Source organism: Pavona decussata, unplaced genomic scaffold (assembly GCF_977016875.1).
Source record: "Pavona decussata unplaced genomic scaffold, jaPavDecu1.1 SCAFFOLD_254, whole genome shotgun sequence".
NCBI lineage: Eukaryota > Metazoa > Cnidaria > Anthozoa > Scleractinia > Agariciidae > Pavona > Pavona decussata.
In genome coordinates, this window is record NW_028145657.1 from 2,491,537 (window position 1) to 2,517,500 (window position 25,964).

General features: G+C 39.1%; 3 protein-coding genes across 5 annotated transcripts in view; all 3 read left to right on the forward strand.

Annotated features, from left to right (window-relative positions):
• The window catches only part of LOC146456568 (solute carrier family 15 member 4-like), a 28,190-nt gene extending 15,031 nt beyond the window's left edge, over window positions 1–13,159 (forward strand). Inside the window, exons 1-5 of one of the 2 annotated variants that reach the window (XM_085093069.1) lie at window positions 53–88; window positions 4,387–4,698; window positions 7,982–8,646; window positions 10,824–11,211; window positions 12,506–13,159. In XM_085093069.1, the coding sequence (XP_084949195.1) occupies window positions 4,410–4,698; window positions 7,982–8,646; window positions 10,824–11,211; window positions 12,506–12,861 (1,698 nt within the window). In that variant the 5' untranslated portion in view covers window positions 53–88; window positions 4,387–4,409 and the 3' untranslated portion in view covers window positions 12,862–13,159. Of the gene's footprint in view, window positions 1–52; window positions 89–4,386; window positions 4,699–7,981; window positions 8,647–10,823; window positions 11,212–12,505 lie in introns of those variants that run through there. The other variant, XM_085093068.1, reaches the window with a different exon arrangement.
• A 2,667-nt stretch (window positions 13,160–15,826) lies between these two features.
• LOC146456569 (solute carrier family 15 member 4-like) overlaps window positions 15,827–25,964 on the forward strand; it is a 25,860-nt gene continuing 15,722 nt past the window's right edge. The window contains exon 1 of one of the 2 annotated variants that reach the window (XM_085093066.1): window positions 15,827–16,044. The gene's annotated coding sequence lies outside the window, so the exon portion shown is untranslated. Of the gene's footprint in view, window positions 16,137–25,964 lie in introns of both variants that reach the window. The other variant, XM_085093067.1, reaches the window with a different exon arrangement.
• Window positions 16,015–24,397, forward strand: LOC146456570 (solute carrier family 15 member 4-like). The gene is made up of 5 exons (XM_085093072.1): window positions 16,015–16,136; window positions 18,904–19,214; window positions 20,543–21,195; window positions 22,628–23,015; window positions 23,498–24,397. Exons 2-5 carry the CDS (start codon window positions 18,926–18,928, stop codon window positions 23,851–23,853), a joined length of 1,686 nt encoding a protein of 561 aa, XP_084949198.1. The 5' UTR covers window positions 16,015–16,136; window positions 18,904–18,925; the 3' UTR covers window positions 23,854–24,397.

Here is a 25,964-nt window from a genome sequence, read left to right on the forward strand (position 1 = left end):
CGCAGAAGATGAGATCATTGTAAGACCATTTCTTGCCTGTACACACGTCCGTGCTGTTCCATACGGTTTTGACCTGCTTCTGTTGAAGGTAAGCCGAGGTAATCCGATTGTAGAAAAGAAAATGTATCAAGTACTTTTCGTGTAAAAAAAAAATCATCTTTTTGACAAGACCCACCATAAATATATCAGACAGCGCTCCATTAGGGTAAGTTGATGTTAGAATTTCCTAGGGTACGATTTTAGCAATTTTAGTTGACTTTATACCTGCAAAAACGAAAAAGTCCAAAGCTGTACGTCGGAGCCAAAAATGTTAAACAAGAAGTCGGCTAAATTTACCTCCAAATTGTTTGAAGATATTTGTAAGGATTATTTTAGTGCCATAGTCTCTTTGTGATTTAGGATGTATACATGAAAATAAAAGAATCAGAACTTCAAAATATTCTGCCGGAAGAGGGAAAGAGACTGAAGGAAAAAGAAATAGGATATTCAGTTGTTCTTTTTTATTTACTTTTTTAAAATTATGTTTTTTAATCTGACCGTGCGATGGGAAACTATGCATTTCATTGAGATGGCTTACACCTCGAGTCAAAGAAAAGAGAGAAATAGTAACTGATTAAACATATAAATATGTGCTCGTGGCTTCACTCGTGATTACAATGTTCGTCTTCTTCTTATTTTTGCTTACAGCCATCAAACGGCATTACCATCTTTTGAATGTCATTTGCAAAAGTAGGGGCATCGAATAGTCTTTGCGACGGCATTGCGGTTTTTTTCTTTCTTTTCTTTCTTTCTTTTTTTTTTTTTTCGCGAGCGCGAGCAGTGGTCAAATTTGTCTTGCGAGTAGCGAGAACCGGTTTCAACGGAACATACAACGTAACTGGCGAGCAGCGAGCATTTCGTAAATTTGATCGCTAGCAAGAAAGTTCCAGGCAGCGTTATTTTTCATGAGTAAAATCTCCACAATACACAACATCTTGTCGCGATCCTGGTTACTGGCATATATAATTGCGTTAACTTACGTTATTGTTGTGTACTTTCGACTGAACTTGACAGTCATTCATTGGAGTTCATTACCATACAGAGATACATTTCATTTCTGTTCCAAAAAAGCTACAAAGCAGGACAGTTTACGAACGTCCGGCGATCGAGCAAACTTTAACGAGATTCTGAGCATGCGAGCACTGCATAAATTTTGTGACCACGAGCAAGCGAGCACTCGTTCAATTTTTGCGAGAAATCTAGTATTAAGGCCAAATGTTGCGATCACTAGAAAATTTTAAGGGACCATTCGCTATCACAAGACGCCACAAACCTCTAGTAAAACGGTAGAAAACCAAGTCCTTGTCGCACTGCCGGAATGAGCATGCCGTATAACATTCTCCGAATTGAAGAAAATAACTTCCAGTAACTGAGTCGCTAAATACGAGCCACAACAAGTCTTGAACAATTTGAAAAAGTTAATATAAGTTAGAGATGAAAGAGTGCCACTAAAATAGCATTTCAGAGCCTCTACTGAGATTTCAAAATGTCGGCGGAGGAGCATGTGCCCAGACCTCTCTGAAGGCTCACGTCTCCAAAGCTTGCAACACTTGCCTCGTCTCTGCTGAACGTCTGGCTACGGCCCTGAATAAAATGGTGGTTTCTCTATGTTAAAAAGTTCACACTCATAAGCCATAAAAGTATATATTACAATTTAAAAAAAATATGCAAAATATCTCAATGTAAGAATGTTATTCCAACTGAAACTCTGGAGCGGAATATGACAGGAGGTTTCTCTTCACGAAAAGTTTGCACTCATCAGACATGAAAATATTACAAGCTAGAAAAATGTGTAAAATATCTCAATGTAACACTATTATTCCAACTGAATCTCTGGAGTGGAATATTATAGGTTTCTCCTAACGAAAAGCTTACACTCATCAGACATGAAAATATTACAATCGGATCTCTCTTAAGAGGCCACCCTCCATTAAACAGCCACTTTCCAAAGTCCTGAATTATTTGTCAGTAAAGTGCTTCGATACTTCGATTCAACGGCCACCTCTATTAAGCAGCTACGGCCATCTCATGTTTTTGCTGTTAAAATTTTAGTATTTATTGGGGTGATAGGCCTACGCGACTTCTGAAAAATGGAAAATTATATTTTTTTCTCTGACAAGCATGCCCTTTAGAGATTTTCCTTTTTTAAGGGAGATTAGTGGTGGCTCTTTGAAGATTTCTCGTAGGAAAGGCTGGTTTTGTGTTAAGTGCCACTTTCCCATTAAAACATGTTTGAGGCTGGGCACTGACTGATGGTTGATATTTTGTTACGAAAGGCAATATTTGTTTGGGGTGGGTGGGGGAGGGGGGTGGTTGTCTTTTTGCTTCAATGCTGATGACTTTTCTGTAAATTTGACATCTGATAAATTTTTTTCATTCAGATTATTTGGGTACCCTTTAGTAAAGAGTCGTAATTTAAATTTTTCAGTATTTTCCTCAAACGTTGTTTTTGAGGAGTTTGTTCATAGGAGTCTTAGCGCCTCGCCCTAACCAAATCCTTTTTGACCCCTTGTGGGTGGTTAGACGGAAAATGCGTGTATTGGTGTATTGAAAGGTTTTAATTTCAGTCATCTCAAAATGTGTTTTAAAATCCAGTGTGGAATGATGATGTAATCGATTGCCTTTATAAACAACTGTATTCAGAAATGTAGTCCCAGTATTTGAGATTTCAGCCGTAAATTTGATTGTTGGATGATATGAGTTTGATTGTTCGATCAACCCAGTTCTATATCGTGCTTACCAGTCCTGATGAAAGTTTAAATTTCTTAATATTTTCCTCAAATGTTGTTTTTGAGGAGTTTGTTCGTAGGAGTCTTGAGGCTTCGTCCTAACTAGCCTTCGAGCAAGCTCTCCTGGGGGCGAGCAAGCTTAATCGATCAACCGTTCTATATCTTGCTTACCAGTGTCCCACTGAGAAAAGATATCGTCAATGTAACTTTTCGTCTAAAATAATACCTGTTTATTTTTATTTAACTCGGCCAAGGGAAGGGAGAGAGGGCTGGCAATAGTTTTTGCACCTGTGCACTCCGCTATTTCTTCCATGCCATGTGCTTGTTCGGCAGTTTATCGATCTTCGCTGCCCTCCCTCCCTTCCCTCATGGTTGTTATTATACATGTTATGCGCACACCCCCGTTGTGGGGGCAAATGTTATTAAATGGAAGGGATCCCTTCAGGACCCTTCCCTTATACCCTCAGACGTGTCATGTTGTTGTTTTATTATATTAGCTTGCACAGAGTTAACGAACTGTAGGTTTTACGAGGCTTTGGCGAGCAATTTGTGTTTCAATGCCGGCCAAAAAAATGTTTGCAAAAGCATTGGCCATTTTTGAGCCCATGGCTGTACCTTGGATTTGGAGGTCGTTCCTTCCATTGAATTGGAAAAATTTTTCTTTCAGAATGAGTGTTAGCATTTCGTCACAGAATGTTGATGCAAAAAAAAGCCTAAGAAACTTGATGTTTTGTTACATAGATTTGCATACTGAAAAATACTGTAGTTATCGAAGGCATACATGTTCTCTTTGTTGGAGCTAGAACTTTGCACAGACTTGAAATGCGCAAAAACAGAGCACTTAATGTTTTGTTTCAATGCATTTATCTTTCATACTTTAAGTACATGTTCACTTTTCGACAAGCGTTTTGCTATACACTGTGGGCAATAAATTTACGTAGACTACCATTGTTACCCAATTTATATTTAGCTATTAAGCGGCCAGTTTTCAAAGTCCCCAGGGTGGCCGCTTAATAGAGGTCCGACTGTACAAGCTAGAAAAATATGCAAAATATCTCGATGTAAAAATATTATTCTAACTGTAACTCTGGAACGGAGAAATCCCATTCAAGAAACAACGCTTGAATCGTTCAGTATAAAATATTATTTCCGAGTCCCCTTACCATTGTAGCTCTGTACAGCTGTTAACGTGGTGTTCACGATATATTACATATATGAGATTATCCACGACCCGGCAAGGATACATCTACCAGGGACCCAGGGATGGGGGGGGGGGGGGAGGAGAGGGTACTCAACAAAGTTTTATGCGGTGAGGCTCCGCCCCGAGGTTCAAACTTTATATACCATCTGCTAGCCATTATTGAGAGAAAAGGTAACCTGTTTCACACACCCACAATAGACACAATGCATCTCTTTTCCGGTGAGTCTGCTAAAGACCTCTCCAAATACCTAAATGACAGAGTTTTCCTACCTGTTCCATACAGCAACTCTCGAAATCCCTACCCCTTTATATACCTGCAGACTGAAAAAGGTGCCTCTTTCGGGTGGAGCGTTCCCGTATAGTCCATTATAGGGAGCGCCCAAAATGGCGATTAACCATGTGTTAAATCTCTTGTAGAAGAAGCTGTTTTGTTTGGAAACATGGCATCGGCAGAAATAAATGAAGATGAGCAATCTTTACTACTCTCAGATAAAAGGGCTAATGATCATGGTTCAATTACTTTGCTGGCCAGCACTACCTCTTCGTTAAGGGATGCGGAACATTTCACAGGACGTAGACAGAAGCTCCTGGTTGTCCTGTGCGTTCTTGTCACAGAGTTATGTGAGCGTCTCGCATACTATGGAATGACGGCAAATTTAGTGCTACTTTGCAGAGATCGGTTACATCTTCCTGCGCCGTTGCCATCAACCATAAGTCTGGTATTCACTGGTGAGTACATCAATTCAATTAGGCCATTGCCGAGTTACTGTGAACTTCGTTATGTCCATAGTTTTTATCACGAAAATTAGTTTTCATTCATATGCAACTGAAAGAAAACTTCATGTACGTTTCATATAAAAAGCTTTGCACTTAGCTCCACAATTCCTTTGTAATACCATTTAAATACATGCTACGCTGCTTATTGTATGAACGTGATAACGTTACAAATTCTTCATCCTGTCTTGAGTTATGTATATCTTAAGTGCATATAAAGCAAACTTTTTACGCCTTAACGGAAAATGTTTTGAATCATAAGCTGTTCTTGTTGATCGTGCGAGATCGAGGACGTTCGAGAGCATAAACTTGTGGATGAAAAAATTACGCCCTCTCTCAAATATCTCTCCTGTGGAAACTATTGATGCATTTGTGTAAAGTTTGTAATTTAAATGCGTCTTGAATATTGAAAATATGGCTACCACGTAATGTTTCCACGCGTGCAATTTGGCCGCTCGGATAAAAATAAAATTTTTGTTTCAAAATTTATTACTCTGTGGATATTCCCCGTACAGAAAGATTTATATTCGCATAATAAACGTTACAAGAGAAGAAATAAAAGAAAAATAATGTTTGGCTATGGTTCGAAAACAGATTTGAACGTTTACTTTAAAATATATTGGGGAGTACTGTTTACAAATATGCGCTGCGAATGAATTACACAAGTCGAGCACAAAATAATTAAAAATTAATTTAAAGCGTGTTTACAAAACTTATGCGCTGAGAATGGCGAATGAATTAGAGAAGTCCCTGAACACAAAATGTTCAAAACAACACATAACTCTGTGAATATTTCTCCTACACAAATAATTCAAGTCTATAAGTAAACGTTAACAAAAGGAGAATACAGGAAAAATAATGTTTGGTTGTGGTCCGAAATATTTAAACGTTTACTGCGTGTTTACAAAATGAGTTACACAAGTCCAACACAAAACATAACTCTGTGAATAGCTCTGTGAATTTTCAAAATCAATTTATCCACGAATATTTGTCGTATGGCAACGATTTTTAAATACTTAAAAGTATTTGAGTATAATTTGAAGTATCTTAAATATGGAAAATTACCGATAGTTGTTTGCAAAAATGCATTAATTTCTATCAGCGACTTGCGAGTTGCTTACTCGCCACCCAGCTCACCACATGTTTGTTTTCAACTGTTTGTTCGTCGCTCTCGGGTTTCAAATTTGCTTATTAGTCGCCTGCTTTCTCGACATATGTAGTTTGACAACATATTCAACGAATACTAGAAATTAGTGTTCTTCAACATTCTCGTTTGTTTTTCTAAAAGAAGTACATTAATTGCAAAAAATTTCGAACGATTTTAATTTCGGACAAAAATAGTGTCCCAAAAAAAACCGTCCGAAATTTTTACAGTATAGTATAAAACTTTAAAAGTACTTTCTGGGCGACGGCATCACATATTCAAAGCCAATGTACATGATATGGCTAGAATTGGGATGAGGAGGCTTTGCTCAGTCGTTCTTTTTATCACTGGAAAGGAAAATATTTGTTTCTTTTATGAAAGACAAAAACATAGATCAATTCCATTTTGCAGTTTATATTTTAATCTTCGACCCTAGCCCAGTTTTATGATACAGTAATTGCATTGCCAGTGCCAGTGGTGCTAATCCTTTTCATCTTCATCATCATCAATCAACACAATTGAAAGGTCCTCTTCATTGTCACTAGCGTGTCGTTCTTCATCTGCGGCTGTCGGTGACCGAGGTGATAGATGAAGAAGCTCATAGTTCTTTTGAATAAGCTGTTTAAAGCGAAAAAGAAAAAATCGCTTGCTGTCTTCAATTTTAATCGTAGCTCGGAGGACTATCTCAAGCCCTCCCTTTGCAATTGGAGAAGGCCTGTACCTCTAATTCATGTTTTTTATACGTAAATTTACTTTAGGCATGTTTAAGCGCAGAGTCCGAAATTTTTGTCTGAAAATTGTCCGAAATGAGGAAAAAAGTGTCCGAAAATTAAACGTCCGAAATAAAACGTCCGAAGTTTTTTGCAAGTAATGTAAGCCATCTCACTACCCACCGAAACAAATCGGGTTGCCGCACAGGTTCAGTGTGACATTTCACGGTGGCTTACATAGGGGGGCGTAAGTACATACGCCGGCCGGACGGTCGGACAGCGACGTCATAACCAAAATTTTTCGCATACATGGGTTTACCAAAATCTCTTATCAATGGGGCTCCTTGCACGCGCGCCTCCGCTAATAAGATTTATGACAGCAACTCGAAAAGATGGCTGGCACTGGTTTCCAGCTCTTAGACTTTTGAAGAATCAATATTACTACTCCTTACCAGTTGATACAATAATAATTGTATTAAAGAAATTTGTTATCATTCACAAATCACAGTCGCTTTGCGACGTGAGAGGGATTAACGCAAATTTTGAAATTTTAAGGTATAGCTCTTCTTTTTTTAAACTTTGCCAACACTGTATCTGAACATTCGAATTCTGATCACAGTTCCATGATAAAAGCCTGGGATCACCGAGCTCATTTTCAAGAACAACCACCTGATTTTAGCTGCTTATTCTGTCTCAAAAATGGCCGAATTGTTTAACAATAATTAAGCATATCTTTGAGACCTACATGATTGTTGTATCAACTGATCAGGGTCAGTCAACTGTATAAGTGATGGGAAGTGCTGGAACCTATTGTGAGCCACCTTAAATGAATCGCTTCATTGAAAGATCATTCTTCCTTTCATCATCACCACATTTTAAAATGGTGGGGAGAGGGGGCATATGAAAGTAATAAGCACGCTAACCTAACACACAAGTGGTGCACTCTTGGCTTTTGAAAAGCCGCTTTTTGAACCTATCAATTGTTATTCTTTTAAAAATACCTTGTACTGTTGAAAAGGAACCGAACATGTAGGAAGATTTAGGCAAAATGTTGTATCTTGTGTTTCCAGATTATCTTGTGCTCTGTTCGGATGCTTCTCAGCTAATTATTCAAGGGAAACGAAATTTATTCCCTGAATTTACTACAGCTGTTGTTAATAAAGGCTCAGAAAAAAAAAATTGGTCTCCAGTCACAATTAATCTGAATATCAACCGACTGACAATCTGCCAAATTTTCACTTGCATTCTTCCGGAAGATTTTACGGGGTTAAGATACATGACAATTAATTCAGGCTGGAAAATATCTTGGAATGAAAATGTCCATCAAACCTCGCAGGATTTTTCAATAGACTCTGTTCTAAATTAAACTTTGTTATTCTTTCAGGAACATGCTACCTTACCCCTTTGTTTGGCGGATGGCTTGCTGACGCTTACATTGGTCGCTATAACGCCATCTTTGGCAGCTCATTAGTGTACATTGTGGGTACGTTACTCATGCTTCCCGTTTCCACGAGTGATGTCCAATATAACAAGGCAAGCAGGCTGGTGTACTTTGCGATTGCTCTTGTAACGATCGCATTTGGAACTGGAGGAATCAAAGCCAATGTGTCGCCGTTTGGAGCTGATCAGGTTAAACAGGATGGACCAAGAGCTATCCAGACATTCTTTAACTGGTTTTACTTTTTCATTAACATTGGATCACTAGTAGCATTTACAGTAATTGTATGGGTACAACAAGTGTACAGTCTATTTTATGGTTACATCATCACTGCTGTCTCAATACTCTTTACTGTCATCATCTTTACGTCTGCTCGTAACAAGTACTTGAATAAACCACCAGGCGGAAGCCAACTGACCGAAACTGCGAAGATAATTTATGAAGCAGCTGTGAAAAATCGCTGCACACCCAATGTACCGACATGGTTAGATAAAGCGAAGAGACGTTTTGGAGGAAAGTTTACTGAAGCACAGGTTGAAGATGTCAAGGCATTTCTGAGAGTTTTCCCGGTGTTTCTTTTGTTCATTGTGTTCTGGGCAATCTACGCACAGGTACGTCCGCCATTTCTACTGAGAATTCACCCCGCTCAAATGAATAAATGTATGCAGTGGTCAATTTTTTTTTCTATCGGACAGCGATGATATGTATATATGAGAAATCATCGTCCTGTGCAAAGTGTCAATAGACCATTTTAAAGTTGTGTGCTTGGTGACCTAGCCTTGGACTGGAAGCGAGGCTGGGGATACAAACCTTACTGCTTTTCATACGTAAATAGGAACTAGTTAGCATAAGAACAGCATAATCTACATATCAAAAGAAGTGAGGTTTACATCAAGAGTAGGTCAACAACGTTGCTTCCAATCCAAGGCCAGGTCACTAAGCACACAGCTGTAAAATGGCCTAGTGTAAACGATGCGACCTGATGGAATTATGCCCATATTTCTTGTTCGGGAATGAATTATGTAAAGTTTTAGTCTTGAACTGGCACGTGCTAATATTTTTTAACAAGAAGCCAGGTGATCTGGTGACGTAACTCGGGGGACTGGGGAGAGAAATTTTAATGCCGTATCCCACAAACGCGCGCGGCCTTCAGTGTTGTTTTCGAATTTTAACATGGCGGCCTGTAGCCTTGTGAGGTCGGTCTCATTTGAACGTTAACTCACCTGGCACGATACACATGACATGTAGAATGCATGAAAATTAATCCTCTATGTTTGACTAATGCAATTACTGAAGGAAATTGGGAGGTAAAGCCTTGAAAGCTTCTAGTCATAGGAGAATGACATCTGATGCGATAAGCAAGTGAGGACGGATTGAACCGTGAGCATGAATCTGAAAGATTTATTTGAATAATTTGGTTTCCAATATTACCTTAAACTGTGTTAATTTACTTTTGTGTCACTATTAAAATTGATATTTGCTAAAGAATGTCTTGATCCATTCTGGTATCTGTTAAATGTTCTTATAATTAGCTTGCCATGTTCAAATTCTGAACTCGATGAAGACGCGGGTGTCACAGTTTTGGCGGGCTTTTGAGACGCCGGCCGGTCGGCAGTGTTGCCGTGACTCAGGACTTTAAATTTATGTTGCTTGTTGGTTTGTTTGTCTTTTTTTTTTTGGCAATTCAACCCCGGTCAGGTCATTTTGTTTGGTACTTTGGCATTTAAATGGCTTTCCAAGCAAAGGAAAACTCTTGCAGTTCGGAGTCGGCCCTAGTACGCTTGCACTGCCCTCATAAAAACTGCGACAATTTTTACGTGAACAAGAAAAATTTAAATGAACACTTCCGCTTGAATCCATCGCATAAACCAGACTCTTTGGTGACGACTCGAGTTCGTATTACTGCTAAGGAATGTGCAGAAAAATTCCTTGACGGTGAAAAAACCCATACTCTAGGAACGTTCGTGTTAAAGAATTGTGTAAACTTCTTACGGATGAAGAACTTCAACTGTATGCACTGCCAAGGATTGCCAAAATTGTGACACCCGTGGACTATTTATTACAAGAAACTACCAAAGCTGGTCAAGCGAGGTGAGTTGACGTTCAAATGAAACTGAGTGAAACCGACCGCGTTACTCCGCCATGATAAAATTCGAAAACAACACTGAAGGCCGCGCGCGTTTGTGGGATACGGCATTAAAATTTCTCTTCCCAGTCCCCCGAGTTACGTCACCAGATCACCTGGAGAATACAAATGAGCTGAAACGCAAAAGGCTACTATACATCCGGCAGAACGCTGTTAGGTCTTATCTCTTAATCGAGTGACAGTGAATTGCACCTTTCGCGTGTTCTCATTGGCTACTCAAACTCGAGGTAGTATTTGCTCTTCTCGTCCCGTAGAAGCATACAAGTTATTACAAGCTTCCTGTACTGCCTCCAAGCATTGTCCTGCATTTTGCGCGCGAGATTTTTGGCCAATTTGTCATTGGCTACACTGGTGCTGGCCACCTACTTGTTTTATATCTGCCTCATATTTTCCTATTTTGTGAATAGTTTCACTATTAGGCCATTTCCGAGTTGCTTTGAACCTCATTCTGAAAACAAAACTAATTTTATTTGAAAAGCTTTTATGCACTTAGCCTCTCGCTTTCATGTTACAAAACTATGATCCAGTTGTTCTTCGAACTCTAAAAATTGTGTTGGTAATAGCTTTAGCGTTTGTATCGTGTCGAATAAGTACGTCTGTTAGACATTGTTGTAACAGTTACGCTGTATTCTACGCCAACAGATGCAGACCATATTCGTGATTCAAGCTACCTTCATGAGACTGGAATTTCCCAGTTTCACTGTTCCAGCTGCATCCCTGACTGTTTTTGACATCATCGCTGTACTCGTGTTCATTCCTATCATGGACCACATTGTATACCCTCTTCTTCAACGCTTCGGCATCAGGTTCACTCCGCTACGCAGGATTGGTGTAGGATTGCTTCTGACCGGAGCATCTGTGGTGGTAGCGGGCTTAGTTGAAATAAAGCGAAGGCGGGTATGGGAACAGGGGTATTTTTATGACCAGGTTGTGTTCGGCGAACATCGCAATGCATCAAGTCTAAATATCTTTTGGCAAGTCCCACAGTTTATGTTGATTGGAGCAAGCGAGGTGCTATGTGCTATCACAGGTACTTCCTCTAATTCCTGTAATTATATGTTAATAGCACCCTTAGGGGGAAAATTAGAGAGGTTAACTATCTACATTCATTGTCAGGTCCTTATCATAAAACAAGATAACCGATATAAACTTCCAGCGCTCTACCTGGACATTTTTTCACCTGGCTTGTAGTCACAATTTAAAGTCACGAGACAAAACCACAGTGAGAGAGACTCTGTGAGCGAGTCGAAAGCTCCTGCGTCTATAAAAGATACATAACTGTATTCAGTTTTTATTAATATTACAAAATCAGAAAACAACATCTTGAGCGTGTTTATGTCTAGCTGATTACAGTCGAACCTGTATATAACGGCCACCCTTGGGACTTGAGGAACTGGCCGCTTAATACAGGTGGCCGCTTAATACAGGATCACTAAAACACTCACTGGACGTTGTCTAATGTCAATTTTAATGGCGTATCATACAAAAACACTTCACGCGAGGAAACAATAGGAAAATCAACACTCTTTAAAGCGATCAATACTTTAAACAAAGTTCAGTGCCAACTTGTAACTTTACGGTATAATAAACACAATATTGTGTAAAAGTCCTATGCAATAAATTGTCCTCTACTCTTCTACAGTATACAGTGCCCTCTATTTCTATGACTTACAGTTCACAACAAAATATCTCATTCCGTCATTTCATAGTTGGTACGCTCAATGTTCAATGTCACATGGCCGAAGAACAAGCTAATTAAAGAGGAATTTCTTGTTCAAGAGTGAAGCATTTTCAAAACAAACTTTTTTTAGCGTTCGTATTATGGTACTGTACTTCAGCACATGGCGGGCATCTGAAAAGCGTTAACCATATCAAATGGCCGAGTATCAGCTTACAGTAGCTTTGTACATGTTATTTCTTTACAGTGATACCATCTAAAATAACATACGGCTTAGTTTCCATTCAAGAGTGGCCGCTTAATACAGGTAAAAATAACAAAGAAAGACAAACACAGGACTGCTACAGGGTGGCCGCGGCCGCGTAATAGAGGTGGCCGCCTAATACAGGTAACAAATACAGTGTTTGTATGAGCGAACAATCGGGACTTTGAAAACTGGCCGCTTTATAGAGGGTGGCCGCTCAATACAAGGCCGTTATATACAGGTTCGACTGTACTTTGAAAAGGGCTTATTGAAAATTTCAGAACTTTTCTTGACCCCCCGAAAGTAACGAGCCCCAAAGGCTGAGGCGAGGGTGACTACTATCGGAACTTAACGGTGGTTAAATTAAACATCATTCTTATTTGGTTTGTTCCTATCTTTCAGGGCTGGAGTTTGCATATTCCCAGTCTCCCAAAAGTATGAAGGGAGTCGTGATGGGCTGCTTTTTGATCACAAGTGGCCTGGGAAGATACCTCACTAGTCTTCTTGTCGTTGTAGTTAGGTCGGCAAGCAACGGGGTTTGGTATCCGAGCAAGAATCCCAACGAAGGAAAACTGGAATACTTCTTTTTCTTGTTAGCCGCACTAATGATGGTTAATTTCGCTATTTTTCTATTCGTTGCTTCCTGGTATAAGTATAAGACAAATGAAAGAGGCAAGAAAGGAGACGCCAAGTCTGACCTCTGGGTGGATGGAGGCACACCAAATGATCCAGAGGGTGAATGCAATTCAAACAATTAACAGTGTTCATCTTCTACTTGATATACTGGGGTTTATAAGTGTTATAACCTCTACCGAGGTTTGGAAGTCTACCTCACAGCAATTTTTGACTTCGTAATTTTAACTTCACAGAATCACTTTCAATTTAATTTACAGAAAAAAAAGCGGTCTCTGACGATCGTGTCTCAAAGTACACACGAGTGAACACGAGAGACTCCCAATGACCACGAGTGACCACGACTGAGAATGACTCAATTAATTATACTGACGTCATCAGGACGTCATTTTTATGAAATAGTCACTTTTTAACCGCAAATGAACCGTTTAACTATTCTGTTCCGTTCCGGGTGGGAGCAGACGGATGGTGGGGGGGGGGGGGGGGTATAAATTTACCGCTTCTCGTTACCTTTAATTCTGCCCTCCCCCACTTTTTTGTGGACTTTGTCTTTAATTTGCGAATTTTGGCACTGAAAAATATTAACAAAAATGATTTGCTTAGATTTGTTTATCATGGGAAAGTTCTTTTGATATATATTTTCACTCAATTATTCTTTTTCTGAACATTTTTTCGCTCTTTCCTTCCTTCGGACCTTGAAAAGTGTTAGTGGGGAGAGGGCAGGGCGCGGCAACCCAGAAGAACCAGGGGTGGGGAAGTGTATGGAAGGCGGAAAGAAGGAGGCGGAAAGCAAGAACCTCAAGGTGACAGGAGGGGCAGAAATATTAAAAATTATACAATATTGAACAAAGAGGCATAGTCAAAAAAAAAGGAGACATGGACAAATTTAGATCCCTCACAGCATCCACACCCTCCACTCTCACGAAAATTTCTTTTTTGTCAAATTTACCTGCTTAAGTCTCGGGAAAACGGTCCATTTGAGCCTTAAATAGTCACTATTTTATAAAAATGACGTCATTATGACGTCCGTATAATATTCTGATGCATTCTCTCTCGTGGTCCATCGTGGGCACATAAGGGTCATTCGTGGTCACTCCTGTGTACTTATAAACACTTTGGCTCGCCCAGCCGGGTCAACTCCGCCAAGGCAAGACAATCAGAGCATGCGCGAGTGCTGTTGGCTCGGGCAAAGGGGTCAACTATTCTTATATAAACGCTCGCTGAAGTTGACTCGGCTGGGAGGGTGACTCTTTTTCCCGGGACAACTTTTCTCCATATAAACGGGGGCTAAGTAATGTGAGGTTATTGCCGATGAGATCCAATGGTCTATATATAATCAAGGAATTTTTCTTTTTGGTTTCCTGTATGTACAGCAGTAATTTGATCAGCTCATTTGGCCAGGGAATTTGTAAAAAATGTATGTTGCTGTAGAACAAACTCGTTCTTAGGACTTTTCGCTGGGAACGAGGTTGTCTGTAGAAGGAATCGGTCAGAAAATTTCTGATGCATGGGCTAGAGGGAGATCAGTGAACCTTCTCAATTTCAAATTAGCGAGGCCAGCATCAGTATAACATGTGACACAATGAAATAGCATTTGCATCTCGACTACAGTACTCAGTTTAATTTGCTCATTTACACAGATAATTGTCTTATTAAAGCACAAGTAAAAGTAATTTATCAACGTTTTAGGACACGTTTTAGTCAAGTGAAAAATTTATTATTATCAATGACTTACAGCGTAACTATTCGTATGTCAATTTCTATCGATTTATAGATTAAATTAGTTAATTCTATCGATTTTATCGAATGTTATCGAGTATCGATTTTATCGATTAAAGACACTATTCGCCGCCTGCTAATGGTCGCTGAAATTAGGAATCGAAAAAGAATGGTTATCAAAAGCTAAACTGGCAACACGTTTTGTCCTGGTTAAGCGATAATAAAATTCAAATCAATACACTAAAAGAGACAGATTTGATATTTGGAAAATTTGATGCCACGGGGTATGGATGACTTCACTCTAAACAATCACATGGTACTAATGGGTAAATTCTTTATTCCAGTAGATGTCAAAAAATATCCAAAGCTAATCTGCCAGTTTTTATCGCAAGGACTAAACGTGTGGACAACATTGAGCTTTATATTGCAAGGGAGAATGATAAACTTTTGCAACATCTTAAGAAATGGGAGAAATTAATTTATATTTTTCACAACATTCAGTGGAAGGTATTTAACAGTGACAGGTTTTGTGTGAGTGAATTCCAATACAAAATGTTCTTGTAATTGATTTCGTATTGTTGTTTGTTGTTATTTCTGTTTTAGTTTTATTTTGGAATGAAATTTAATTTCGCTTTTGCTAAGACGAATTGCATTCTGGGCGATGTTATTTTATTAAATAGTATTACTTGTTTGTTTGTTTTTTTTTTGTTTGTTTGTTTGTTTTTTTTCCTTAATTGTTAAAATTGTATTCTTGAATATTTAATAATCAATAAAAAATTAAAGCTAAACTGGGCATTGTTCTTAACATTCAGTAAAACAATACAGGAAAAGAGAAGCTGTAGTCCTGATGATTATAGCTTTTACTCTAAATGCTTTTGATTCATTGCGATGCGGGATACTGCCTTGCTATTAGCTATCTGTCGCTTTCAGAATCTTCTGTTCAAACATAGTGATGACATAACGAGATCAGTGGTAGTTTGTTAAACTTGAACTTTGAGCTAGTTGCTGTATGATTCCTTACGCTCGCGATGAAATTACTTGGCAATCACCGTGATGTCTTGTGATAGCTTGTGACTTGTGACATCCTGAGCGGGCTCGCATCGGCTGAGTGCCGGACTCCTTCCAGAAGCAAGTGAAATGGGAAACTATTCCAAAATACTTAGTTTACATTTAATTATTTTTACTTTTACCACACAGCTAAGCTAAATTGCACTAACCTTCAATCTAACTATCCTTTTCGTCCTTTTTTTAAGATGAATGCTTCTCGTTCAAGAACAAAAGAGTGTATTTCATCTTCAAGTACGTCACGGTTTGATTGTCATGTGACCAGCACAAGTCTGACAAGTTATTCGGTTACAAATTTTTGCAATACGTCTAAGCAGAAATTTCGTTGTGGGAAATTAAATTTTATTCCAGAGGTAATTTTACACATAATATTAAAACAGAGGAAACTTTTAGTTCAGGTTAAAAGAAAATTGAGTGAAGCGTGACGTCCAATTTCGTGACAACCATTAGCTATTTACACCGCAACTGCAGCGTGACTCACATGATTATCGCCAAAAACTGATCGAAATTCCATGCCGCAGAAGGTGGGATCACTGTAAGACCACTTCTTGCCTTCACACACATCCGTGCCGAAGAGAAAGCTGTTCCATGCGGTTTTAACCTGCGACTATTGAAGGTAAGCCGAGGTAATCATGGTAGGAAAGAAAATGTATCAAGTACTTTTGAGGTCTTTTGACAAAACCATAGTAACTATGACATGACCCACCATATCAGCGCTCCATTAGGGTTAGTTGATCGGTAAAAATGGCTTTTAGAATTTCCTCGGATACGATTTTTGCGATTTTTTCGTTGACTTTATACCTGCAAAAACGAGAAAGTCCAAAGCTGTACGCCGGGGCCAAAAATGTTTCTACAAGAAGTCGGTTACATTCACCACCAAAATTGTTTGAAGATATTTGTAAAGATCATTACATGCTCGTGGCTTCACTCGTGATTACAACTGATGGGTTTTATTATTTTTATTACTAGAAATACGTGACTCGCAAAACCTCGCGAAGCTGGGGCTGGGTGGAAAGCCCTCTTTACTCGTATTGTAGCATCAAACGAGGAGATTAAAAGTCGCATAAGATTTTTTTTTTGATGAGCATGGTGTTTTCGTAGTTCCACGGGCTAGTTTGCGGTTGAAAATCTATTTGTGACGCGACGTAATGTACAACGGGCGTGCAGCGCTGCCGTGTTCGATGAATTTATTTCCCACGGAAAATTATTTACCGCGGCCACAAAACGTGTAATTTCTTTAATGCAATCTTTCACAAAAAAGATTTCTAAAAGAAAGGGAAAACATTCTGGAGAGATAGTTCTGTATCCAGTGAATATTGATAAACATTGCAGTTGAAATTTGATCATGCACGCATCTTTTTTTCGATGTATGCAAATTTTGCTCCAGACGACGCCAGACAGTCTGACGTCATTGTGCGGACACCTTCAAAGATATAAACATATACACATATATATATATATATATATAAATATATTTTTCGCTCGAATTCGCGTGGCTTAGCTCCGCTCGGGCCGGCTCGGCCCGACAAATTTATTAACCTCGCTACGCTCGGGCCTTCGGCCCTCGCTTCGCGAGGAATTATTATATTATTTTTTCTTACAGCCATCAAACGGCATTACTATCTTTTGAATGTCATTCGCAACAGTAGGGGTATCGAATGGTCTTTGCGAACACTGCGCGGTTTTTTTTTTCTTTCTTTCTTTTTTTTTTTTTTTTTTTGCGAGAGTAACCAGTTAACAAATTTTTCTTTGCGAGTAGCGAGCACCGGCTTCAACGGAACATACAACTGGCAAGCAGCGATCACTTCGTAAATTTTATCGCTAGCAGGAAAGCTTCAGGCGTTGCTTTTATGAGTGAAATCTCCACAATACACAACATTTTACATCTTATCGCGATTCTGGTTATGCGGGCATATATAATTGTGTTAACTTACGTTATTGTTGTGTACTTGACAGTCAGGTTCATTGGAGCATACAAAGCAGGAAAGTTTACGAACGTCGGGCAATCGAGCAAACTTTAACGATAACCCGAGCATACGGGCATGCAGTTACGAAAAGTTTGAGACCACGAGCAAGCGAGCACTCGTTTAATTTTTGCGAGCAAATCTAGTATTAAGGCCAAAGTATTGCGATCACTAGAAAATTTCAAGGGACCATTTGATATCCCAAGACGCCACATACCTTTGGTAAAACTGACGGTAGAAAACCGAGTCCTCGTCGTACTGCCGGAATGCGCATACCGTATAACATTCACTGGATTGTAGAAAATAACTTCCAGTAAATGACTCGCTAAATATGCGCCACAACTTGTTTTAAACAAGTTGGAAAAGTATATACAAGTTACAGATGAAAGAGTGCTACTAAAATACTGAGATACTGAGATTTCAAAATGTGTCAGAGGAGCATGCGCCCAGACCTCTCTGAAGGCCCACGTCTCGGAAGCTTACAACACTTGCCTCGTCTCTGTATAACGTCTCGCTACGGCCCTGAATAAAATTGTGGTTTCTCTTTGTTCAATCATCAATCAATCAATCAATAAACTTTATTTACCCTCGAATTTACAGTGTAGCACTTAAATGCTAATATCTTCGAGCCAAGGTTAAAGACCTCCCACTCATAAGCCATAAAACTATATATTACAATCTAGAAAAAATTATGCAAATTGTTATGTATGACTGTTATTCCAGCTGAAACTCTGGAGCGGAATATAATGGGAGGTTTCTCTTCACGAAAAGTTTGCACTCATCAGACATGAAAATATTACAGTCGGGTCACCCTTCATTAAGCGGCCACTTCCAAAGTCCCGAATTATTTGTCAGTAAAGTGCTGTATTCGATACCTCTATTCAACGGCCACCTCTATAAGCGGCCACAGCCACCTTTTTGCTGTTCAAAGTTTAAATTTCTTAATATTTTTCTCAAATGTTGTTTTTGAGGAGTTTGTTCTTAGGAGTCTTAGGGTTTCGTCCTAACTAGCCTTCGGGAAACCTCTCTTCGGGGCGAGCAAGCCTGTTCGATCAACCGTCCTATATCCTGCTTACCAGTGTCCCACAGAGAAAAGATCTCATTAATGTAATGTTTCCAAACTGTAGGTTTTACGACGCCTTAGCTAACAATTTGTGTTTTAATGCTTGAAAGACACACACCCACAATAGACACAATGCATCTCTTTTCCGGTTGGTCTGCCTAAGATATTTTCAAATACCTTTTAAAATAAAAAAAAATAAAAGGGTTTTCAATACTTCAACTCTCGAGATCCCAACCACTTAATAAACCTGCAGACTCAGTGAAAAAAGGTACTTCTTTCGGGAGAAGCGTTCCCGTATAGTCCATCACTGAGGGAGCGCCCAAACGGCGATTAACTATGTGTTTTATTTCTTGTAGAAGAAGCTGTTTTGTTTGGAACATGGCATCGGCAGAAAGAAATGAAGATGAAGAATCTTTACTACTCTCAGATAAAACGGCTAATGATCATGGCTCGATTACTTTGCTGGCCAGCACTTCCTCTTCTTTAAGGGATGCGGAGCATTTCACTGGACGTAGACAGAAGCTCCTGGTTGTCCTGTGCGTTCTTGTCACAGAGTTATGTGAGCGTCTGGCATTCTATGGAATGACCGCGAATTTAGTGCTACTTTGCAGAGATCACTTACATCTTCCAGCGCCGTGGCCATCGACCATAAGTATGGTATTCACTGGTAAGTACATCAATTCAATAGGACATTGCCGAGTTACTGTGAATCTCATTATGAAAGCGAGGCTATGTAAATTGTTTTTATCATAAAAATTAGTTTTCATTCATATGCAACGAAAACTACATGTACTTTTCATACAAAAAGCTTTGCACTGAGCCCTACTCTCATAATAAGGTTCACAGCAACTCGACTGAATGGCCTATTATATCTCAATTCAGCTGTGTTTATATGCTATGCGAACCTAGACTTTTATATTGAACCAATATTTACCAGCAAATACCAAAGGTAACAGAAATTTGCATTCGGAGCTGTTGGACGAGGTTAGAACTTCAGTTTATTACTTTAAAGTTAATTTTCTCACAAAATTAACATTGAAGTAATAAACTGAAGTTCGAAACTCGTCCAACAGCTCTGAATGCAAATCAGTGCAAGGATGTATATCTTAATCATCTAATATTTATTTGCTGGTGTCATCTATCTTTATAGATCACTTTAACATGGCTGCAACTGGTTTGAGCTCTTAGACTTTTGACGGATCAATACTACTTCTCCTTACTAGTTGATACGATAATAATTGTATCAAAGAAATTCGTATTATTCACGAGTATTGGTCACAGTGGCTTTGCGACATGGGAGGGATTAGAGCAAATTTTTGAAAATTTAAGGTATAGCTCTTCTTTTTTTAAACTTTGCCACCACTGAATCTGAACCGATTCTGATGACAGTTCCATGATAAAAAAAAAAACTTGAGGTCACCGAGCTCATTTTTAAGTACAACCACCTGTTTTTAGCAGGTTATACTGTCGCGAAAATGGCCATGAATTGTTGGCCAATAATTATTAAAGCATTTCTTTAAGACCATTATGATAGTTGTATCAACTGATCAGGGTCCGTCAACTGTATAAGCGATGGCAAGTGCCAGAACCTATTATGAGCCACCTTAAATGAATCGTTTCATTTTAAGATCATCCTTCATTTTCTCATCACCACAGTTCGAAACGAGGAGAGGGGGACATCTGAAAGTAGTAAGAACGCTCACCTTACACACAACTGGTGCACTATTGACTTTCGAAAAGCCGTTTTTTGAACCTATCTATGTCTTTCTTTTAAAAATATCTTAATTGTACCGAACGTGAAGGCTGAATCAGTCCAAATGTTGTATCCTGTGTTACCAGATTATCTTGTGCACCGTTCCGCCAAAAGATTTTACGGGGTTGGGATGCATGACAATTAATTTAGGCTGGAAAAAAATCTTGCAATGAAAATTTTCATCAAACCCATAGGATTTCTCAATATACTCTCTTCTAAATTAAACCTTTTTATTCCTTCAGGAACATGCTTCCTTACTCCTTTGTTTGGCGGATGGCTGGCTGACGCTTACATTGGTCGCTATAATGCCATCTTTGGCGGCTCATTAGTGTACATTATTGGTACGCTCCTAATGCTTCCCGTTTCCACGAGTAATGTCCAATATAACAAGGCAAGCAGGCTGGTGTACTTTGCGATTGCTCTTGTAACGATCGCATTTGGAACTGGAGGAATCAAAGCCAATGTGTCGCCGTTTGGAGCTGATCAGGTTAAACAGGATGGGCCAAGAGCTATCCAGACATTCTTTAACTGGTTTTACTTTTTCATTAACCTTGGATCACTAGTTGCATTTACAGTAATTGTATGGGTGCAACAAACGTACAGTCTATTTTATGGTTACGTCATCACTGCTGTCACAATACTCCTTACTGTCATCATCTTTACGTCTGCTCGTAACAAGTACTTGAATAAACCACCAGGCGGAAGCCAACTGACTGAAACTGCGAAGATAATTTATGAAGCTGTGAAAAATCGCCGCACACCCAATGTACCGACATGGTTAGATAAAGCGAAGAGAAGTTTTGGAGGAAAGTTTACTGAAGCACAGGTTGAAGATGTCAAGGCATTTTTAAGAGTTTTCCCAGTGTTTCTTTTGTTCATTGTATTCAACTCAGAGGTATGTCCGCCATTTCTACTGAGATTTTAACCCGCTCAAATGGATAAACATATACAGTGATCAATTTTTTTTATCGGAAACCGATAATGTGTATATATGAAAATACAAAGTCCTGTACAAACTTTAAATGTGCCATTATAAAGTTGTGTGCTTAATGACCTGGCCTTGGACTAATAGCGAGGTGGCAGGTGGCCTCGTTTTGATACATACCTCACTACTTTTCATATCTAAATGTAAATAAGAACAGTACGGTCGACATATCAAAAGAAATGAGGCTCATATCAAAAGAAGGTCACCCCCAGCCTTGCTTCTTATCCAAGGCCAGGCTAAGCGCACAATTGTAAAATGGCCTATTGTAAAAGATGCGACCCGATAAAATTATGGGGCGAGCTAATTAGTATACCCTTGTTTCTTGTACGGGAGGAATTATGCAAATGATAATATTTTTTCTTAAGAAGAATACAAACAAGCTGATAGGTTAAAGGCTTCATCCAGCAGAACGCTGTTAGGTCTTATCTTTCAATCAACTGCCAATGCAATGCGCCTTTCGCGTGTTCTCATTTGCTAATCAAACTCGTAATAGTATTTGCCCTTCTCGTTCCGTGGAATCATACAAGTTATTACAAGCTTCCTGTACTTCTACTTCCAAGCATGGCCCTGCATTTTGCGCGCGAGATTTTTGGCCAATTTGCCATTGGCTACATTGGTGCTGGCTATGTACTTGTTTGGTATCTGCCTCCTATTTTCCTATATTGTGAATAACTTCATCATTAGGCCATTTCCGATTTGCTTTGAACCTCATTCTGGAAGCGAAGTTAAGTGCAAAGTCTTTTTCTATGAAAACAAAACTAATTTTCATATGAAAAGCTTGCATGCGCTTAGCCTCTCACTTTCATATTACAAAACTATGATCCATTCAAACTTCTTGTTTGTTCCTTGAACTCTAAAAATTGTGTTAGTTATAGCTTTAGCGTCAATTCGTTGTAATAGTGTCGAATAAGCACGTTTGCTGGACGTTGTTGTAATATTAAAGCCCCGTCTACACGAGCAATTTTTATATGGCAATTTTTATGTGGCAATGTTTATTTGCCCGTGTAGATGATGAGAAACGACCAATTTTTATGTGACAACTGCATTTGATAAAAAAGGGCGAATTAGTGTTAATGTGGCAAATAAAAATTGCCACATAAAAAAATTTTCCGTGTAGAGGAGATGTGACAATTTTTCAACGTCATCTGTAGAACCCAGTTCCTATAGTCCCTAACATTTGCGCATCCATGGTCATCTCCGCTGTGAGAAATTCTTACTGATGCAAATTAGCAACAAATATTTGTCGAACCATCTACACTGGCAATAAAAATTGCCACATAACAATTGCCATATAAAAATTGCTTCTGTAGACGGGGCTTAACGCTATATTCTACGTCGACAGACGCAGACCATATTCCTGATTCAAGCTACCTTCATGAGACTGGAATTTCCCGGTTTCACTGTCCCAGCTGCATCCCTGACTGTTTTTGACATCATCGCTGTACTCGTGTTCATTCCTATCATGGACCACATTGTATACCCTCTTCTTCAACGCTTCGGCATCAGGTTTACTCCGCTACGCAGGATTGGTGTAGGATTGCTTCTGGCCGCAGCATCTGTGGTGGTAGCGGGCTTGGTTGAAATAAAGCGAAGGCATGTATGGGAACAGGGGCATTTTTATGACCAGGTTGTTTTCGGCGAACATCGCAATGCATCAAGTCTAAATATCTTTTGGCAAGTCCCGCAGTTTATGTTGATTGGAGCAAGCGAGGTGCTATGTTCTATCACAGGTACTTCCTCTAATTCCTGTAATTATATGTCAATAGCACCTTTAGGGTGAAAATTAGACAGGTAGATTATCTACATTCATTGCCAGGTCCTTACCATAAAACAAGATAACCGAAGTAAACATCCAGCGATCTACCTGGACATTTTTTCACCTGGCTTGTAGTCACAATTTGAAGTCACGAGACAAAACTACAGTAAGAGAGACTCTGTGAGCGAGTCGAAAGCTCCTGCGTCGGTAAAAAGATACATAACCGGCTGTGTTCAGTAGTCATTAATATTACAGAATCAGAAAACAACATCTTGAGGGTGATTATGTCTAGCTGATTTATTTGAAAAGGGCTTATTACAAATTTCAGAACTTTTCTTGACAACCCGAAAGTAACGAGCCCCAAAGGCTGAAGGTAGCGAGGATCGCTACTCATGATCGGAACTTTACGATGGTTAAATTAAACATCATTCTCATTTGTTTGTTCCTTTCCTTCAGGGCTGGAGTTTGCATATTCTCAGTCTCCCAAAAGGTTGAAAGGAGTCGTGATGGGCTGCTTTTTGATCACAACTGGCCTCGGAAGCTACCTCACCAGTCTTCTTGTTGTTATAGTTAGGTCGGCAAGCAACGGGGTTTGGTATCCGAGCAAGAATCCCAACAAAGGAAAACTGGAATACTTCTTTTTCTTGCTAGCTGGAATAATGATGGTTAATTTTGCCATTTTTGTGTTTATTGCTTCCTGGTATAAGTATAAGACAAATGAAAGAAGCAAGAAAGGAGACGCCAAGTCTGATCTTTGGGTGGATGGAGACACACCAAATGATCCTGAGGGTGAATGCAATTCAAACATTTAACAATGTTCCAATCTTCCTAGCTACTTGACAAACTGGGGGTATTTAAGTGTTATAACCTCTACTGAGGGTTGCAATTGGAAGTCTACTTCATAGCAATTGTTGGTCTCGTAGTTTTAACTTCACGGAATCACTTTCAATTCAATTTACAGAAAGAAAGCGGTCTCTTACGATCGTGTCTAAAAGTACACACGAGTGACTACCAATGACCACGAGTGACCACGATTGAGAATGCCTCAATTAATTGTACTGACGTCATCAGGACGTCAATTTTCTGAATAGTCACTTTTTAACCGCAAATGGACCGTTTCATTCCTTTCCGTTCCGGGAGGGAGCGGATGAGGGTTGGGGGTTGGGGGTAGAAATTTACCGCCTTCCATTACTTTTAATTCTTCCCTCACTGTCTTTTTTGTGGACTTTGTCTTTTGCGAATATTGGGACTGCAAAATATCCAGAAAAAATAATTTGCTTAGATTTGTTTATCATGGGAAAGTTCCTTTAATATATATTTTCACTCAATAATTTTTTTTTTTTCGCTCTTTCCATCCTTCGAACATTTAAAAGTGTTGGGGAGGGGAGGGGGCAGGGCGCGAGAACCCTGGAGAATCAGGGTTGGGGAAGTGAAGGGGAGACGAAAAAGAAGAGGGCGGAAAGCAAGAATCTCAAGGTGGCGTGAGGGGCAGAAATATGAAAAATTAGTTAATATTGCATAAAGGGGGCATGGACAAATTTAAATCCCTCCTAGCATCCCCTCCTTCCCCTCTCTCGGAAATGTCTTTAGTGTCGAATTTATCTATTTAAGTCTTTAGCAAACGGTCCATTTGCGCCTTAAATAGGCACTATTTTATAATGCATTTTCCCTCGTGGTTACTCGTGGGCATTCAAGGTTCATTTGTGGTCACTTGTGTGTACTTTAAGACAAGATCGTCTTTTACAGTCAATCTATGTTACGCGTGACAAGTATTTTTAAAATTTGAATGGTTTTGAAATTTACACGTCAGTTTTGAACATCTCCACGAGATTTAGGAGTTCCTATAAAGCTATGAATTTTTCTTTTCATTAGTGATTACAGCATTCCAGAATAATAATCCTTTTCCAATTATTTTAATTTTTCTATTCATTCATTTTTTTAAGTCAATACGTCGTTTTTGGAGAGATTTCTCAAGATTCCATTCACCGAATGCCGAACATTATTAGAAGGAATTGCAATTGGAATTTTTATCAGCTCATTCTCGGAAAAACTGGTCACGCTTGTCGTAGACTGTCTTTAAAGAGTCTTGAGAGGTAGTTTTGCCACAATAAGGTTTCAGTACGTAATGTGAGGTTATTGCCGATGAGCTCCAATGGTCTACGTATAATCAAGGAATTTTCCTTTTTGTTTTATTGTACAGCAGTAATTTGATCAGCTCATTCGGCCTGGGAATTTGTAAGAAATGCATGATGCTGTAGAACAACCTCATTCCTAGGATTTTTCGCTGGGAACGAGGTTGTCTGTAGAAGGAATCGGTCAGGAAATGTCTGATGCATGGGCTAGAGGGAGATCAGTGAACCTTCTCAATTATAAATTACCGAGGCCAGCATCAGTATAACCTGTGCAATTGCAATAGCAATGCAATAGCATTTGCATTTCAATTTTACACAACCGTTATTTTCTTATTAAAGCGCAAGTAAAAGAAATTTACCAACGTTTTAGGACACGATTCGGTCAAGTGAAAAATTGATAATTATCGATGACTCACAGCGTATTCGTTTGTCAATTTCTATCGATTTATCGATTCATTAATTAATTTTATCGATTTTATCGATTGAAGACGCTAATCGCCGCCTGCTAATGGTCGTTGAAATAAGGAATCGACAGAGCATGATCATCAAAAGCTAAACCGGCCAGTTAACAATCAGTAAAACAATGCATTAAAAGGGAAACTGTAGTCCTGATGATTTTAGCTTTTACTGTACATGCTTTTGATTCATTGCGATCCGGGATACTGTAAGCTTATTAATTTGTGAAACTGCCTTGCAATTAGCTATTTGTCGCTTTCTGAATTTTCTGTTCAAACATCAGTAATGATGACATAACGAAGTCATTGGTAGTTTGCTAAACTTGAACTTTGTTC

Bases quoted from the DNA above. Each gene is read 5' to 3' on its own strand.
- LOC146456570 (XM_085093072.1), top strand. From the start codon at position 18,926: ATGGCATCGGCAGAAAGAAATGAAGATGAAGAATCTTTACTACTCTCA. The intron at 19,215-20,542 runs GTAAGTACATCA...TTATTCCTTCAG, and splicing joins CATAAGTATGGTATTCACTG to GAACATGCTTCCTTACTCCT. The intron at 21,196-22,627 runs GTATGTCCGCCA...CTACGTCGACAG, and splicing joins TCATTGTATTCAACTCAGAG to ACGCAGACCATATTCCTGAT.